We start from the raw sequence: 20306 nt of genomic DNA on the forward strand, positions 1-20306 counted from the left end.
CTCATTTTCTGTAGGGACAGAGTTTGAGAGGTAATCCTTTTTTTATGTTTAAAGTAGCATCTGAATTGTACTTTAAGCAAAACTGTCCATCTCCCCGTTTTCTTTCCTGAACCTAAAAATGAGGGAGAAAGGATACCCCATACCTTAGATGTCTGCAGACAGCTTGGGTACTATCTTGACAAAACTGAATCTTTCAGATCTTCAGAACAATCGCTCATTTATTGTGAAGGTAAGAAAAAGAGACAACCTGCATCAAACCAGACAGACTATTTCTAAATGACTGTTTAAGTCTGTTACCTTTTGCTATAATCATCATAACAAAACTATTTCAGGTAGGGTCAAGGCCCACTGTACCAGGACCTTAGCTTCATCCATGGCTTTCTGGAAAATGTTTGATTTTAGAAGTATTTTAGAAGCTTCTACTTGGTTCTCTGAATTTACTTTTACAAATCACTAAGCTTAATTCCTTCTCTTGGTCTAGATCAGGCTTTGCTAGGACCGTTCTTCAGGGGCTCCATAACTCTTCTCCTACCACCTCTGAAATGTAGTAGGCTAGGATAATCCACCCATGTATAGCTAAGGCTACTACCGCAGTAATCAGTTTGATGAACATAGTACAGTGATGTAAATAAACTTACCTTAAATAGTGTATGTTCAAATGATGACTGCTGCAATAGGTGCTACCTTCCTCCATACCCCTTGGTTTTTTTTGTTTGCTTTACTTTTTAAGACAGGGTGTGGACATTAAGACAGGGTGTGGACATTTATTTTTTGCTGTTCCTGGTGGTGGTCTTTCAGGGCTAAGCCTCCCTAGCAGGAAAGCTCTGAAGGGCTTTGTGCCCAAACCTGTCTTTTAGTCAGCTAAGTTTGAGCTGCCTGTCAGTTTTGGCATGTGGAAGGTGCCCTGAGACTTTGGAAGCTAGCCAGCTGTTATATCCTTGGCAGGATGTAACCCATATAACTAAGGCTACTGCAGCAGTGATCATTCAGACATCAGCTGTCATGGTACGTTTACTTACACAGCTGTGCTTTGCTGCAGTAAATGTGAGGAAGTGTCTGTTTGCTAGAAACACTATTACTTAACATCGAATTGTGCTCAACCCTAACTTGGATGTCATGGAGATCCAAATCACCCTTAACAAATCCAAGTATTGCTTCATTGCTAGCTACAGATCCCCATCAGTGTTACCCAAAGATCACAGAAATTACCTCAACACCAGTGAGGCATTAAATATCTTCTTACTAGGGGACTTAATTTACCCAAACATTGATTGACACACTTGCATCTCTAAAAATAGCTACTCTCAGTGTTTCCTAGACGTCATTAATACCAGTGAACTGGAGCAAATTGCTAAACTACCCTCTAGAGGTTCTGATATCTTTTTTCTGGTCCTTACCAAGCTAGTACCTGCCTGCACCCCACCCTGCTTCACCTCACCCATGGTTAAATCTGAGCAGTCATCTCTGCCAGGATTAGTGGCAGCATCCCACCACCAAATGAAACCATCTTTAGGGGCTTCTTCCAGGCAAACTCATTTCAGCTCGTATAAGACCTTATGCAAAAGTCCCAACAATCCCTGTAAATGAGAGGCCTGCTGCATTCACGTCTGACTTTATCAGCACTTGAAAAGCTGCACAGAAAAGTCAGTAGCCACTAGTACTAAATATAACTGTTAATTCAGGAGTACACCTGCCAGTATTAATAAAGTGTAAACCAAAAGAAGAAGAACGATGAGAAGGTGCAAAATCCCCCAAACCCCCCATCTCCGTGTCTCAGAATTACACTGAAACATGCCAAAAAGCAACGTAAAAATGTAAAGCAGACTGTGAACTTAAGGTTGCTGCAGCTTCCAAAGGAAATGCCGAATCTTTCTTCAGTTATGTTAGAAACATAAGGAATAATCTCCAACACTGCAGTTAGCTCATCCATATTGCTGATTCTAACCCAAAGGATATAGTTTCATCCATGATATTGCCCATTCAGTCCCAAAGGATATAGTTTCATCCATGATATCACCCATTCTGACCCAAACGATATAGTTTCATCCATATCGGCCATTCTGTCCCAAAGGATATAGCTTCTTCCATATTGCCCATTCTGACCCAAAGGATATAGCTTTATCCATGCTGCCCCAAAAGATATAGCTTCATCCATGATATCACCCATTCTGACCCAAAGGATATAACTTCATCCGTGACATCACCCATTCTGACCCAAAGGATATAGCTTCATCCATGATATCATTTATTCTGACCCAAAGGATATAACTTCATCCACAATATCACTTATTCTGACCCAAAGGATATAACTTCATCCACGATATCGCCCATTCTGACCTACAGGATATAGCTTCATCTGTGATATCGCCCATTCTGACCCAAAGGATATAACTTCATCCATGATATCACTTATTCTGACCCAAAGGATATAACTTCATCCATGATATCGCCCATTCTGACCTACAGGATATGGCTTCTTCCATATTGCCCATTCTGACCCAAAGGATACAACTTCATCGATGATATCACCTATTTTGACCTACTGGATATAGCTTCATCCATCATATCGCCCATTCTGACTCAAAGGATATAACTTCATCCATGATATCGCCCATTCTGACCTACAGGATATAGCTTCATCCATGATATCGCCCATTCTGTCCCAAAGGATATAGCTTCTTCCATGATATCGCCCATTCTGACCCAAGGGATATAACTTTGTGTGATATCGCCCATTCTGACCTACATGATATAACGTCATCTGTGATTTCGCCAATTCTGACCTACAGGATATAGCTTCATCCGTGATATCGCCCATTCTGACCCAAAGGATATAACTTCATCCACGATATCACTTATTCTGACCCAAAGGATATAACTTCATCCACGATATCACTTATTCTGACCCAAAGGATATAACTTCATCCACGATATCGCCCATTCTGACCTACAGGATATAGCTTCATCCGTGATATCGCCAATTCTGACCCAAAGAATACAACTTCATCCATAATATTACTTATTCTGACCCAAAGGATATAACTTCATCCATGATATCACCCATTCTGACCTACAGGATATGGCTTTTTCCATATCGCCCATTCTGACCTACAGGATATAGCTTCATCCGTGATATCGCCAATTCTGACCCAAAGGATACAACTTCATCCATAATATTACTTATTCTGACCCAAAGGATATAACTTCATCCATGATATCACCCATTCTGACCTACAGGATATGGCTTTTTCCATATCGCCCATTCTGACCCAAAGGATACAACTTCATCCATGATATCACCTATTCTGACCTACAGGATATAGCTTCATCCGTGATATCGCCAATTCTGACCCAAAGGATACAACTTCATCCATGATATTACTTATTCTGACCCAAAGGGTACAACTTCATCCATGATATTGCCCATTCTGACCTACAGGATATAGCTTCATCCGTGATATCACCCATTCTGTCCCAAAGGATATAGCTTCTTCCATGATATCGCCCATTCTGACCCAAGGGATATAACTTTATGTGTGATATCGCCCATTCTGACCTACAGGATATAACTTCAACAGTGATTTTGCCAATTCTGACCTACAGGATATAACTAATATATTAGTAGACAGGTGTAATCTGACTTTACATGTTCTACTGGCATAGTTGCCCCCACAGTCCCTGAGAATTTCATTTTCCTGTAATCACTTTGGAGTAAGTCTTAGAATCCCTGCCAAGGACTAAAAATACTTCATAGGACCATATAACATACCAGGCTGCATTCTCATCAGTGGTAAGATTGCACTGTCTGACTCATTAGTTAAATTGTTCAACATCAGCCTATGTACAGGATTTGCTCCTGATTCCTGGAGAACAGCCACTGTGACTCCCTTACACAAGGGTGACACCTCTACTACAGGTAGTTATAGACCCATCATTTACACAAGGGTGACCCCTGTACTGACCCAGGTAATTATAGACTCATCAGTTACACAAGGGTGACACCTCTACTGACCCACCTAATTATACACCCATGAGTCTTGCCAGCCTTATGTGTAAAGCCATGGAACATATCACAGCAGGACTCATTTGTGCACACGTAGGCAACCCAACTGATCTAGATTTGAATCAGTTTGGTTTTGTGAAGGTCAGGTCCTGCATCCTGAACCTAGTAAGTCTCTTTGAAAATGTTACAGGGGTTGTGGACAGTGGGCATTCTTTGCATATTGCTTATTTTGACAGTGAAGTCCAACATCAGTACTGTGCCTCACTTTCTTATGTAGAAATCCAAGCATATCGCTCACTTAAAAAGACCAGAGATATCTAATCAAGAAAATCAAAGGTCAAACCTTCAACTACCCTGGATCAAAGGTCAAACCTTCAACTACCCTGGATCAAAGGTCAAATCTTCAACTACCCTGGATCAAAGGTCAAACCTTCAACTACCCTGGATCAAAGGTCAAATCTTCAACTACCCTGGATCAAAGGTCAAACCTTCAACTACCCTGGTAGATTAGCACAACTCTTTTCATGTTCAGTAACCCTTCAACTACCCTGGTAGATTAGCAGAACTCTTTTTGTGTTCAGTAACCCTTCAACTACCCTGGTAGATTAGCACAACTCTTTTTGTGTTCAGTAACCCTTTAACTACCCTGGTAGATTAGCACAACTCTTTTCGTGTTCAGTAACCCTTCAACTACCCTGGTAGATTAGCACAACTCTTTTCGTGTTCAGTAACCCTTCAACTACCCTGGTAGATTAGCACAACTCGTTTCGTGTTCAGTAACCTGCAGGTTTTTTGACCCATGAAAGAGCCATTCCTGTCTGACTGCAGTTTCTTCACAAACCCTGTAGCTGTACAAACAATTGCACTAAGGACCTAAATCTTTATCAACAAATAAGATTTTCTGGAGAGAGAAGTTCCTAACTGAACATATGTCTAGTCTGTGGAATAAGTTGCCACTACAGGTTAAGTGGCACTTTGGCTACCTTTAAAGCTAGTCTTGATGACTGGATGGTTCGAGGTAAGTTTGCGTCACATTTATCATGTACAGCCCTTCTCGGTGTGGGAGGCGAGCCCTACTTGGCACTTGAAAAGGGCAGAAAGAGCTTAAGTTCATCTTCCTAAAGGTGCATGTGGATAGGCATCTTACAGCCTCTGCGATCACCTACCTAGTATGTTCTGTGTCCTTATTAAGCCAAATTTGAGACACCTTCATTGAGAATTAAGGGATCCAAACATACACTTTCAAAAGTAATAGTTGATTTACTTAGTGAAAATAGGGGTGGCATAGTTTGAAATGGATGTTCATCAGTCTCGTTAGAGGCTGTACATTTTTGATGCTGTAATGCAACTTTCACTTCTGTCAGATGCTACATAAAGTTTTCTTCTTCAGTTAACAGTCATTTGTAGACATAAGCTTTTCACAGTGGATAGAACAAACTCATAAACAAGCAATTAAAATATCTATTTTTTTTTTATTATATTCTCTGTAGATTACTGAATGTTGTGTCTTTTGTGTAGTCCTTATGTACTACCACCTTCAAGAATATTCATGTTTCTCTAGTGATAGATATGGGTGGTTTGGGACAGCATTCATCCAACTTGCTTATTAGAATTAATGTCACAAGATCGAAGTTTCAGAAAGTCAAACGTCATATGGTTGAGACTATATGATCGACTGTCCAAATTGTCAAACACAACTAACAACAAAAATCTAACCCCCCTACACCCTCTGCATATTATATAAACCAACTCTGACATGGCACTACAGTGGGAAAGAGGGTATATTCCCCAATACCTATTATACCGTAATCTCCATGCAAAAGCTTTGACGTTTTGGAAAGACAATCCTATGGTCTCGACCATTTGAAGTTCGACTTCTGCAGCTTCGTTCTTCTGAAGGAGAGCCATTTCTTATATGTAGGATCATATGATCTTAGGAGATTACTAGGACATCGACCCAGAGGTCATTTTAAGCCTAGCCATTTCAACCCAATGTAATACTGTAGAGGTACCAGTCAATACCAAAGATTGTATTTAGTGATGACTGCCCATGCCCAGGATGGTGGGCGGGTTGTGGGCGCTATCCCCAGTAAGAATTTACAGTGCTCCATCTACTCATCCAGGTTCCTTTTGAACAGTGTCCTAGAGGTGCTCTCTTTCACATGAATTCGTAGCCTGTTACAAAGACGTGGCAGTCGCTGGGAGATAAATCTGTCCCTCCAGTTTAAGTCCGTGGAAGAGGTAGTCCTAGAACCATTTGATTTACAGATATGCAGTAAGTTCATTAGGTTTTGGTCTTAGGTTGCTGTGTAGGCTAAGTATGTCTCCCCCCTAAGAAGTCTATACGATACTGAGTATAGTGACAGGGATTTTAGTTGGTCCATGTAAGGTACATGCTGGATGCAGTTGATCTTCTTTATTAGAAACCTCTTGAGGTCTCTGTAATTGTTGTAGATGTGTAGTACGGTACAAACTGAATGGGGCGTTGCACTCAATTTTGGGCCGGATAAGTGCCGAGTATAGGGGGTTATAACTTAATTTGCTCTCGAAGCGATGCCTTTACTAATCAAGTGAACTACGTGTCCTATAAGCAGAATGTAAGGTGTAATTCACTGTATTTAGTTATTCATTGTTTCAGGACATCTGCTGTTGTGTTTCAGCTGTGTGATTATGTTTAGTTTGATGCAATGTTTAAAGTACCGTACAGTATATTTTTTCAAAATTAGTTTTCTTAATTTTGTTTCTCTTGACAGGTCTCATGTAACCCACTTTGCGTGTGCTAGTCACCTTAGTACAGCTGTGTACCATTATGGGAGCCTTATTAGAAGGGGTAGTTAAAAAGTGCATGGATTACCATTGTGTTTCTTATTGTCATGTAGTTTTAGGAGGGCGTATTCTTGTCAGCTGTAGGAGCTAGTTAAAATGTAAATATTGTTTTTGCTTAAGGGTATTAAACTACTAAAATGTGAGATCAAACCTTCTGTTCACAATCTTAATGAAATCTAGTCACTAAATACTGCTGACACGTGATTTTGTAGGTCCTTGGGCAGTGCAGTCATGTGAAAGGTTAAATGACATACAGTCAGCCTGCTTTATACCGCCTCCTATTTTATTCTGCCTAGTTATGTCAGGTGATTCAGAAGTGAGCAGGAGTCTGCTTGCTCTAAGGGCTGTACCAGTTATACTGTTAATTTCGTCAATCAGCAAGTCGAAGAAAAGTTTTATTAACAAGAACCCAAAATGTCCTTACTTTTTTGTGATGTGTGCACTTACCTTGTTGGGACATTTTAATTTGTGCGTACCTTGTAGTGTGGGCAAAATGCTGTTACTCTGCTGAAGGCATACTTCTCTCTGCAGTGAATGTGATGGTTCTAATCATGTCTTGTAACTTTTTGAGCTGCACTTGACTTGGTGCAAGTTTGTTTTTGGAGGCTGTGTACTGGCTAGCTCTTTGCCAAGCAGGACACAGCTGAATGCCTGAGGCAGACGTGCTTGAGATAAGTAAGCTCAGTTTTTTTGTTTTCATGCAGGAGTATGCAGATCCCTTTGCCCCCTCTCTGGGGCAAGAGCAGTTTTTTGGGAAGGTAAGCATACAATAATGCAGACTTTTGGTAAAAGTACAGTGTCAGTCATTGTTAAGCATCTAGTATGATGTTCTGGTTCAATACTTCTGCCTTCAAGGCATTATTTGTTCTTTTTCATGTAAGTATTTTCTTCCTGTGCTGCAGGAGATGCCCACAGCATCAAACATTACTATTATTTTTAATAGTGTCTGTAAACAAGCTGTGCATAATGGTAACTTGAAGGCTTTGAAAAGCAGTTAACAGAATATGAAGTGTGAGGGCAGGCTGGATCATGGACTGCTTTGAATCTTGTTGGTGATGGATGGAAGTGGTTAACCAGAAAATGGAAAGAAAAAGTTAGCAGCATAGGAATATGTATTTACTGGAACTTCTGGGGAAACTTTACATACCATGAGGGAGCATTTCCATTGGGGAAGTCAGGATTATTCAGAATCCAAGAAAAGGCTCAGGGACTTCCTTTTATTGCCTCAGCACAGGCCCCTGGCTGTTCCGCCTGTGTTAGATATTGTGGATGATGTGTTCTCTGAATCCAGCTTATCTCCTGATTCTTTGCCCCCTGCACCAGCCAAGCCAGATAGGTATTATAGAGTCCCTGACTCTCACAAGTTTCTTTATAAAAACCCTTCTGCTGATCCAGAAACTATTTCCCAGGGTCCCAAAGGGGTTAAGGCTTCCATTGCAAAAAATCCAGTCCCCTCTGATAGATTCTAGAGCATTAGATAGATGGGGGAAGACAGTTTACACTTCTGCAACTTTAGCAGTAAGGGCTTTAAATTGCCAGTTTCACATGCTTAAGTACCAACAATATTTAATGGCTCAGTTAAAACAGAAAATGCTTGCAAGCTCAGAAGCTCATGACTATAACGAAATGCAGGATTTATTGCATGCAGTTGAACAGGTGGGAAAACATACTCTGCAATGTGGTTTTGATTCTTTAGAGGCCTCTTGTAGAGCCGCAGTTACAGGTTCTGTGATTTGAAGACATGCTTGGTTAAAAGAACAGAGTTTACCTGATCATGTTAAGGCAAAATTATTGGATGCCCCTTTACAGCATGATACCTAGTTTGGTGTTAAGGCAGAAGAGGTGTTAAAGAAAATGGAGGATAAAGCTAAATCTATGCAAACAGTCAAAGATTTCTTACAGGTACAGCCACCTTGATTTAGCAGAAATTGGCCTGCAAAGAATTGGTCCTTTCCAGTGTCAGACAGGCCACAGAGAGGCAGATACAGACACCCAAGAGGCAGATCTCAACCCCAGGGCTCTAACAGGCAATGACATTGGGGTACCTCAACCCCAAAAGGAGGTGAGGACAAATATCAACCATACAGGAAACAGTCCCAATGACTTCCCCCTTCGTATGCCAAGCACTTCCCTTTTGGCAGCCCCCTTAGGGGGAAAACTAGCACTTTTTTATCAAAATTGGCAATCACCCAAGACAAATGGGTTCTGAATATTGTGTCTCAAGGTTACAGGTTCCACTTTCACACTTTACCAAGGCTAAAAGGAATGCCAAACCTGCCACAAAATCAATGGGCAGAGGCTCAAAAACAAATATCAGCCCTCATGGACATGAGAGCTATTCAAAAAGTACCACAGCAGGAACAAGGATTGTACTCAAGACTCTTCCTGGTCCCCAGAAAGGACAAAGCCTGGAAACCCATACTAGACCTTTCAACTCTAAATACTTAACCTGGATGTTCAGAAATTCAAAATGTTGACACTACAGCAGCTTCTTCCCATGCTGGGCAAGAAGGCTTGGCTTGTTACTCTGGACCTCAATGAGGCATACCTGCATGTCCCTATCAGACAAAATTGCAGAAGATACCTCAGATTCAAAGCTGGTACAATGCACTACCAATTCTCTGCACTGCCCTTTGGCTTATCTACTGCTCCCAGGGTCTTCACAAAGTGCCTGGCACCAGTAATTGCATTTTGCAGACAAAAAGTAATTCAAATATATCCATACCTGGACGACTGCCTCATTCAAGCACAGACAAAGGACATTCTTCTAAAGCATCTGGCGTTTCTAAAAAGGTTGCTAATTTCTCTAGGGCACACAGTAAACGAAAAGAAGTCAAAACTAGTGCCCTCACAAGAGATAATATTCCTGGGTGCCAGCTTAAATACAACGACCCAGATGGCTTATCTCACGCCAGACAAACAAGGACAACTGACTCAATATTTTCAATTACTGGCAAAAAGTCCCATCTTCCTGCAAGAAAAATTCTGCAGGCCCTGGGATTCATGGCATCCTGCATACTACTAATTCCATATGCCAGTCTGCATATGAGGAAATTACAATGGTACCTAAAAAGTGTTTGGACTCAAAACTCTCACAGTTTAGAAGCAGTAATACCAATAATTCCCTGCCTACAACAGGAGTTTCGATAGTGGGCACAGGCATGTCACCTCAACAAGGGTCAGCTGTTCACTCTACCCACAGCCAGGCAGACACTAACAACAGATGCTTCGGGTTACGCTTGGGGAGCACACATGGCAGGAAAATGTATTCAGGGCAAGTGGACCACAGACCAAATGCATCTTCACATCAATCAAAAAGAGATGTTGGCTGTTTTCGGGCCGACTGCGGGTGGCCTGCCAGCGGGATGGCCCAATTGTAATGACTGCAACAGTGACTACACTCGAACATCTACATTTATGGTAAGTGTACACAGCTGTACTTTCAGCCATTTTCTGCCATCTAAAGAAGAAAGTCTCCTGGCACTTCACAGAATCCAGTGCTTATTTCTCTGGCATACTGCTCAGATATGCCCCATTTGCAGACCCCTTTCTTTAATTTTGTTATTAGATTTATTACTCTCTTTCTATTCATATGTTTATTTTAAAAAATTTTCAGTGTTTTATTTGTCAGTATTTACAATATTTCCTGTGGGATTTTCTGTTTGCAGCAGTGGTTATTTGGCTTCTGTCTTTGACAGATCCTTGTCTTTACTGTTTTCAAGGAAATTTTCAGTAGTTCTCTTAGACATACTGTGTATATGTTTGCTGTTAGGCTTCAGAAGCCTGTTTTACTGTTGTTGTTATGCTTAATTGTCATCTTTTTGACAGAAAAATGTTGTAGAACATGAACTTATAGTTTCATAGGTAGGTACTAGGCTATTGGCCCTAGGGCCTATACAAGCCCAGCCAAAAAGCTACCCTGGCTTTTGCCACCCAAGAAAATTATTTTCCTGTGCCACTGTCGAGCAGAGCCACAGTAGTGATCCCTGGGGTGAATTTCCTATTTCCCATCCAATCATCAAGATTTTTCTTGAAGAGTGCTAATGAGGAGCTTTGTTTGATATAGATAGGTAGTTTATTCCAGAGTATGAGAAGTCGCTGGGACAGGAATCTATCCCTCCGGCATGTTCTGTTTATTGTGATGACAAGGTTTAGGTCCCTAGAGCGTGTAGCTTGGAGGGATTGGGATTTCTTTAAGTGGAGCATGTCCAACAGCTGTGGGTTTGACATAGCTTTGTTTGTTAGGCAGAGATCTCCTCTGAGTAGGCGATATGCGACGGAGTAAAGCTGCAGCTTTTTGAGAGGGTCTGCGTAGGGCATCTGTTTGAGGCCAGTAATCCTCTTTGTGAGGTATTTCTGCGGCCTTTCCAGTTGTTGTAGATGTCTTGTGAGGTACATACCAAAAGGGGCATTGTACTCTATAATGGGTCTAATGAGTGATAAGCAGAGGGGATCAATGACCTCTTTTTTTCTGGATTTGAAACCTTTTGTGATGAGGTGTGCCACGTAGAAGGATTTCCTGACTACTGTGGCAATGTGATTATCAAAGGAGAGACTACTGTCCACCTGTGTCCCAAGGTCTCTTATCACACTTTCGGTGTTAAGTGTACTACCACCTATGCTGTAGTTCATGGGTACAGAGGTTTTACCAAAGGGGATGAAAATGCATTTTTTGGCATTGAGCTTGAGGCCATGGCTTTGACACCAGGCATCTGTCTTAGTGAGGCCCTTTTGTAGGATGTCCACTTCGTTAGGAGTTTCGATTATGGCTCCTAGTTTGCAGTCATGTGCGAACTTCGTTAGCCAAAGACCTTCTGTGTTAGCCTGTACTTAGAGTAGTAGATACCAAACAGGAGAGGACCCAGGACTGAACCCTGTGGTACACCACTTGTCACTGGTCTGAAGTCGGATTTGGAGTCTGCTACTTTTACAGTGTGGGTTCTGTCAGTGAGCCAGTTGGCAACCCATCTTATGACTTAGGGATTTATACCTAGTTTAGTGAGTTTATCTATAATTCCAGTGTGGGGGGTGGTGTTGAAAGCCTTGGCAAGATCTAGATAGGCTGTGTGAACCACCTTACCCTCGTCTATGGCTTTGGTGACTGCTTCAGAGAAGTCTATCAGGTTTAGGAGACATGATCTGCCTTTTACAATCCTGAACTGGGTGGGGTCCAGAGTTTGGAGATTACCAATGTCTTTGTTTATAAGTTCCATGATGATACGTCCTATGGCCTTGCAGACCAGGCTTGTCAGGCTAATGGGGCGGTAGTTCCCGGGGTCTGTGGTATACATTATTTACTTATATGTATGACTACTGTATGTGTTTTAAACATTAGATCACAATTTTACCTCAAATGAAGTTACTTGAATGTACTGTGGAGATTTGACTCTGTCTCTCTGACAAGAAAATGCAGTTTACATTCCAATTAAATGTTATGGTAGTTTAATATGGTTAGTGTGTGGAGCTACTTTTTAACACTGGTTTGATAAATTATTTGCTTTGATGTTTGGACTTTGTGTACTGGAAATTCTTCAACATCAGAAATTCTGAACACATTGCAGACTGTTTTTTGGGATAATAAGACAGTTTGGCAGAGTTTAGTTGTGTTGGGACATAGTTATGACTAGAAATTGTAAGTGCTTATTGTGATACATTGTCTAGTACTGCCAGTTTATTATTTTGGCTGGTGTTCTCTCTCCTGACTTGATTAATCCTAACTCTGCTACCCCCTCCCCATTCAAATCCAGTTATATCTACAAAATTAAAAACAAAATGCCTCAGCCTACAGTTAGTGATTCTGGAGTGTTTTTCGGAGCCACTGCTCGGACTGTAGGTCACTTACCTTTTGCTCCATCTCCCTCTACTGTAGCTTTGCTAGCCATTTTGGAAAAGGTGTTAAAACATTATCCGGAGCTGTCCCAGTACCTGGTAAGGTATGGCAGAACCAAACCCTTTAGGTGCGGGAGTAGTGTGGGGTAAGAGACCCCTTGCCAGACATAATACTCTGTCCCCAGATATTATGTAGTAGTGAAGTGCACAAGAAAAAGAAACAGAAGCTTCATCATACAGCTAATCAGATTATAGCTGTTTATAAGGCTGATATTGTTCCTTGGCTAAGAGTGCTCTGCGTGTAGCTAATTCTGGTGTTTGTGTTCCCATACATGGCTCTATTATAAGGCTGATATTGTTTCCTTCGTTGAGTGTTCTGCATGTAGCTAATTCTGGTGTTTGTGTTCCCATGCATGTAGCTAATTCTGGTGTTTGTGTTCCCATACATGTAGCTAATTCTGGTGTTTGTGTTCCCATACATGGCTCTATTATAAGGCTGATATTGTTTCCTTGGTTAAGAGTGTTCTGCATGTAGCTAATTCTGGTGTTTGTGTTCCCATGCATGTAGCTAATTCTGGTGTTTGTGTTCCCATACATGTAGCTAATTCTGTTGTTTGTGTTCCCATACATGTAGCTAATTCTGGTGTTTGTGTTCCTATACATGTAGCTAATTCTGGTGTTTGTGTTCCCATGCATGTAGCTAACTCTGGTGTTTGTGTTCCCACGCATGTAGCTAATTCTGGTGTTTGTGTTCCCATGCATGTAGCTAATTCTGGTGTTTGTGTTCCCATACATGTAGCTAATTCTGGTGTTTGTGTTCCCATACATGTAGCTAATTCTGGTGTTTGTGTTCCCTTACATGTAGCTAATTCTGGTGTTTGTGTTCCCTTACATGTAGCTAATTCTGGTGTTTGTGTTCCCATACATGTAGCTAATTCTGGTGTTTGTGTTCCCATACATGTAGCTAATTCTGGTGTTTGTGTTCCCATACATGGCTCTAGTGTAGAAAGCGAGATGTAGGCGATGCCAATAAGGAGGTAAAAAGCAGAAACCAAACTTAAATTCTCAGCAAGGCAAACTGTAACCAAACGAAAAGCCACCACACGTTCCAATACGAAAAGTTCTTTATTGACCTAGGTTTCGTTCATACGAACTTCCTCAGAATACATACAACTGTTGCAACACCGGATTTAAATACTATTTGATACATTGATTAATTATGTAATTGGTGTCATCAATTATATCTAATTGTTACTTAAAAGAGAAACATCCCATTTTCAAAATTTTTTCATATGTATAGAAAACTGATGTAACCATACAATGTATGGAAAAACGCTAAAAAATCTTATGCTATAACCAAACAATCATATCACTGTACTAAAATACTAAATGAAACTAATTCAGCATAACTTAAAAAGTATATATGCATATCAAATAGAATATGATATACACAATATCATGAAACCTTACCTAACAATCCAAAATTCCTATAATGTAAACATAAAATATATACACAACTAAATTAGTAAAAACATACAACAAATTCAAATACAAATAACAAATACCATACCAAAAATGATAATAATCTACTATAACTTGCTACAAAACATCAATAATCTAATATAAATGCGTATATGTAAATGAATATAAGTATATGAACATATAGATAATAGGTGTTAAATACTAAATATACAAGTTGCTCATATACCAATAACTGTTAACTAAACTAAAAATATATAAGTATAAGTGTATGTTTATCCCATGTATGTAACCCACTATTGTATCCAACGAACACTAATATAAGACGATGTCCCCATCAGGTCATATACAATTAATATATAGGTAAAATAAAATGTGTATGTAAATTTTAAAAATAAACCACACACATTCTATTTCCCATTGATTCTATTCAATTTCAATAATGGCATAATAGTTAAATATTCATTCATGCCAGGTGGAATGTGTGAGTTCAAGCGTATTTGCCATTTTAATTCTTCCATGTCTAAATGATATATAACTGTTTTCCCTTGTAAATCATAATTAATTTGATTAATAATACAAAAATTTAAATTTATGGTCAACATTCTCAATAACATGCCTGGCCAAGGCATTGGTGGTCCTATGATGTTGAATATCTAGAAGATGTTCCTTAATTCGTTCTTTAAATTGCCTTTTCGTTTTCCCTACATAGAAAGCTTTACATTGTTGGCACAAAGCTGCATATACTACATTTGATGTTAAGCAATTATAATGTCCATATATCTTAATTTTACAACCATTAATCATTGTTTCAGTACCGGAACCATGTATATAACTCCATACAGTACATGTTCCCCATTTAAAGTTTCCTTTAATCCTATTACTATAACTTTTAATGGCTCCTTTATTCTCAGATATCTTTTTGAATGATGGCCTCCTCCTATACACGAATTTTATTGGACCCTGAAAAAGTTGCATCCAGATTTTTTCATTCTTAAAAAAATTCCAATTTTTTCTTATTATTACTTCAATTGCCTTAGAAGAATCATTATAAGTGGTAATATACAATGGAACATTATTACAAATATTTTCAAGCCTTACTGTACTATTAGTATTTATTTGATGTAAAAAAACAGATTTTAATATTGCAGTATATGTTCCATTCTTTCTCTTATTTTTTTACTTCATTGTATACATTTACACAAAGTTGTTCTGGATATCCTCTATTCATAAAAAGTTGCATAATATATTCAAGTTCATTTATAAAGTCTTGCTCTTCGCTTACCATTCTGGCCGCCCTGACCATCTGTCCTTTAATAATCGCTTTTTTCTGATGGTCAGGGTGCCAGCTATTATAATGCAAGTATGCGTTTGAAAAAGTTGACTTTCTATGAATTTGTGTATTTAAGGAATTTATTTCCCTATTGTATATAATGTTTACGTCTAAATAATTAATTATTTCATTATGAACATGATAAGTAAATTTAAGAAATTTCACTGTAGTATTTATATATTCCAAAAAAGTTTTTAATATGTCTTTTTCATGATCCCAAATAATAAAAATATAAAAATACATGTAGCTAATTCTGGTGTTTGTGTTCCCATACACGTAGCTAACTCTGGTGTTTGTGTTCCCACGCATGTAGCTAATTCTGGTGTTTGTGTTCCCATGCATGGCTCTAGTGTTTAGTTTGCAGAGACCTTTCTTTTGTTTACGAGAATAATGAGGAATCTGAAGAGGACAGTGGTGACTTCCTAGGTGACTCTGAGTCTAGTCCCACTGACTCTTCGGAAAATGAACCCGAACTTAAGTCCAAACAGTTGTAAACTTTTCATTAGATGTTTGCTAGATTTAGGGATGTTTTTGCTTATGACCTTATAGAGGACAATAAGCCCAATTCTTTGGCTGTCCTCCCTCTTTACTGGCCTTGGAAGGTGTTTATAAAACTGCCTGCAGGATACCAGAATCTTTTCCAGCAGTCCCTAAAAAGGCTCAGAGAAAATATAGGGCCTCGTTAAATATGACTGGTCTCTTTTCTCGGGTCTGTATTAAATAACCGAAAGTTATTTTTAGCGAACGCTCACATGAGCGAAAATGCCAGTAATCGAACTTGGGCTGCACCCCCCCCCCACACACACACACACACACACACCACCCGCTAACTATATATTACAACTCTGAGATTAGATCGCACTAGAGTGAGGAAAGGGCAAATATCCCACTCCTCACTGTACCACGACCCCACAAACACCCTTTTGATTCCCGGTATTTTCGCTCATGTGAGCGTTTGCGGATGTTCTTCGTGTTTCACTGTTGCAGTCATCACATTTGGGTTATCTGTGTGCAGGTAGCCCTCAGCCGGCCTGAATACCAGAATCTTGGGTTCCTGCGTCGGATGCTGTCTCCTTTCCCATGACGTCAGGTCGTCAGGGGTATAAGACATGCAGCCGACGCCATTACATCAGTCTTTCTTGCCGTGCGGTGCCCGAAGCAGAAGCAGTTCCCAAGTACCAGTCGTCCAACTCTTGAAATTTTCGTTTTCAAATTTCAGAACCGGTCTTCAAAAAGATAAGTATCCCATTGGGGATCTTTTCTCTTGCTCCAAATTATGTCAGTAAAAGTTAACAATTGTCTTACCTGTGGAAAGCAAATACCTCATAAAGATTTTCATTCATACTGCATTCTTTGCTTAGGCGCAGACCACGATGTGCTTCGCTGTCGGTTTTGTACTTTGTTCAACCCCCGAACTATTCATCGTCGGGCTATCTTTGCAGCAAATTATTTTGGTATTCGGTATCAGTACTCCGAAATGGCTTCGGTAAGACATCCAACTACCGATCTTCCGAAAAAACGTAAAGATAAAGACAGAGACAGACCGCATAGGTCCAAAACTGCCGACGACGTGTCCGTTATGCTAGTCGCCAGTCCGCCGGTACTCAGTGAGGTGCTTTCGTAGCCCCTGATACTCGCTACCTCAGATTCGCAGACCTCTACTGAGACCTATTCGGAGTCTGGTGTGCCGCAAGATGCTTCTTCGACTATGGAACCTGCGGATGTCTCTACCTTGGATGGGTCCAGAGCCGCTGTGCAGGCACCGGCTTCTGAGTGTGTTTTCAGGCCTACAGACTTGCATTTTAAACTGACACCCATCTTCATCCAGCCCTAAAGTTCGATCCACGCCTAGAAAACCAATGTCCAAACCGCATGCTCAGGCCCATATGCCTAAAAAACAAAATGCTATCAATGGCCGAAGACCTTATTATCTTAATTAGGGGAAGCCAGCCTTCCCCCTCTAAGAGACCTAGAACTGATTTCCCTTCTGATTCTTCTGATCAGGAATCTGATATTTCTGTTCCTTCTGATGACCAGGATTTGTCCTTATCTACCTATGAGGATTCTGATGCAGAGGATTCCATTCCCTCTGCTTCCCCTCCAGAAGATTTTTCTTTTGGTGAAACCTTGCACACTCTTAGGGAGCATTTCCGCTGGGAAAGCTAAGATTACTCTTGACTCCAAAAAGTGGCTTAGGGAATTCTTACTCCTTCCTCAACACAGGCCTTTAGCTATCCCTCCTGTTCGGAGCCACCCCTCTGCCTAAGCATTTCAAGGATGTCCAAAAAGGAAACCTCTTCTGAGGGGGACCTGGGGGACCCTTCCGATTCATCCAGGCCTGTATCTTAGGTGACAGACTCCAGAGAGTCTAGGTGCTTCCTCTTGCACTTCTTCCGGGGGAGCTCCTCTGAGTGATCAGGGGAGGCCTTGGAAGAAGAGGGGTCATCCAATGGGGTGTCCTAGGTATAGGTTCCCTACGCTTCTGGGCCAGAGGAGGAGCAGAGGTTGGCACAGTCACCACGAGAGATGGAGCTGATGGTAGGGCTGTTTCAGGGGACAGCACACTCCGCATGACCCCGAAGGAGTCCCGACCCCAAGGCAAAGAAAGCTCCGGCTCCGAAGAGATGGGAGTCCTTCTCCGCATCGAGGGCGATGGATCTGAGGCCGATGTGGGAGCCGAGCTCACCTGCGTCGAAGCTCCGAGAGAGAGAGCGGGGTCAGACAAGGGTCCGATGCCACTTCCCCTCTCGGAGCCGATGAGAGAGCTTCGGCGCCTTGTTTCCTCGATGGACGGAACAATCAAGGTGATCAGAGCCAACGTCGGAACCGAAGAGTAGGTGATTGGCGAGGTCGGTTCTACTATCAGCGCGTCCATGGTCTCCGACTCTGAACTACTCCGACTCCGAACTAAGTGTAGTCGGAGGAGGAATGGAGATAGAGGCGGATGGAGTCGCAACCTGCTGAGGTGGGCTGGAAAGCAATTTTGCAAGGGCCTATGATTTAAGCAACCTGCTGACTACTCTGTCCACATCCTGATCCGATAACCTAGAGGATTGAGAGCAGTGGGATGAAGAGCAATGACTGTGTTCACTTCCTAATAAGGGTGACTGTGACACCGAGTGGATTGGCTCCAATGAAGGAGACCTTGCTCTCTTGTGGCTCTGAGACTGCTCCGAGGTAGCAGTTGGAGCCAAGGGAGGAGTTGTCTTGTCGATGCTAGTCGGCACCGACAAACTTGGTTGTTCAAGCCCAAGTGTTGGTTCCGAAGATGGAGCCGATGGCTTGACAGATTTAGAGGATTTCACTGGCTGAGAACCTTTAGCCAGGGAATCCTGTGGTTTCAATAATCCTCGAAGCATTAATTTGTTTTTGCGCTCCTGCAGGACCCTTGGACTAAATGGCGGATAGAGCAGAAGTCCTGCAGGTGCACAGCTCCAAAACAATAAACACAGCTAGTGTTCCCATCTGTCAGAGACATTTTCTGACAGCATGAGTCACACTTTTTGAAGCCAGAAACTTTGGCCTCTTTAGACATCTTAAACAACTAAACTAAGAAGCAAACAGTCTTTTTTTTTTTTTTTTTTTACAATTAAGGAAAAGAATGGAGAGCCTCTAACTTAAATGGCTGTCCTAAGGGGGGAGGACTCTCTAATTTAAAAGGCCTGCGAGTATGGAGCGACAGCCAACAAAGCTACAACACACAAGAAAAGGCGGTAAGGGGATAAAGTACTATATAGACAAAAACTTGTTAAATTTTGAAGAATAAAAAATAACTATTATAGTAGAAAAAACTATACTAAGCCTGAGCCAGTAATGAAGCAACCTTGCAGCTAAAGCGGCAAACGAGATCTGGGTAGCTGACACTGGGCATTCTGGGATAAGGGTTAGCCTCAAGCCAGTAAATAGCTCTCGAGCTATAAAAGTAGGCCGAGTCGGAGCTGAGGATTGGCTCCAAACCCAAACAGCAGGAATGAAGGCGAGATGGGACAACTTAATATGTAAGCTTATACACCTACTCAACAATCATTAACCATTCTGTGCACTGTATTTGAAAACATCCAAATCCTTCAAACTATCTAGTATAGATGGTATCATCATATAACATAGCTTTGATAGAAGAATAATAGAAGTCCCTGTCGAGAATAACAACACACCCTCTCTTATCAGCTGGCCGAATAATTATACTCTCATCATTTTTGAAGTTAAACATAGGTTAGCATTCAAAAGTTGTAAGGTTATTAAAAACATGACTACGTTGTCTGTCATTAAAGACATTAAGTAAATCATTTTCACATAGTTTAATAAAGGCTTCCATCAATGGATGATTCTGAGGTGTAAAAACACTAGGCTTCTTAAATATGTCCATATGGGTTTCATTCACGTCTGTAAAAGTTTTTAACATGGGAGATCGTAGGTTTACCCCGGGGATCACTTCTGTGTCACTACTACACAGAGGCACAGTAAACACAACCTTAAAAAGGGCACAGTAAACTCATTCCAAGGGGTGGCGAAAGCCAAACACACTCTGGCTAGGCTTGTAAATGCCCTAGGGCAGATAGCCTAGTATGAACCTATGAACCTATAAGAAGGGAAGGTTTATGATTTTGATGCTTCTGAAACAGATCTGTGTGACTTGAATGTAGAACATGTAAGAAACAAGCACAACATTGACAGAATGGAGTGGCAGGAGGAAAGTAATATCTGGTATTGGGACCATCCTTGGTGGGTCTGTAACTGGAGATGTCTGTCGTAATATTCACTGTTGAAGTCAAGGCTTCTGGGATTCTGGACTGATGTCTAGAGCTTTATCTTCCCCTTCAGGCTTTGGCTGATTCC

The 20306-nt window shown here is 41.0% G+C and overlaps 1 protein-coding gene across 4 annotated transcripts in view; it reads left to right on the forward strand.

Annotated features, from left to right (window-relative positions):
* ZBTB14 (zinc finger and BTB domain containing 14) overlaps positions 1-20306 on the forward strand; it is a 1083711-nt gene that overhangs the window by 579859 nt on the left and 483546 nt on the right. For 3 of the 4 annotated variants that reach the window (XM_044066502.1, XM_044066501.1, XM_044066504.1), the window contains one exon: positions 7534-7587. The exons of the other annotated variant lie outside the window; for it this stretch is intronic. In XM_044066502.1, coding sequence (XP_043922437.1) covers positions 7534-7587 — 54 coding nt within the window. The remainder of the gene's footprint in view (positions 1-7533; positions 7588-20306) is intronic. 4 annotated transcript variants of the gene reach the window in all.

This window comes from Protopterus annectens, chromosome 3.part1 (assembly GCF_019279795.1).
Source record: "Protopterus annectens isolate FY-2018-M chromosome 3.part1, PAN1.0, whole genome shotgun sequence".
In the NCBI taxonomy this organism is placed as follows: Eukaryota; Metazoa; Chordata; order Ceratodontiformes; family Protopteridae; genus Protopterus; species Protopterus annectens.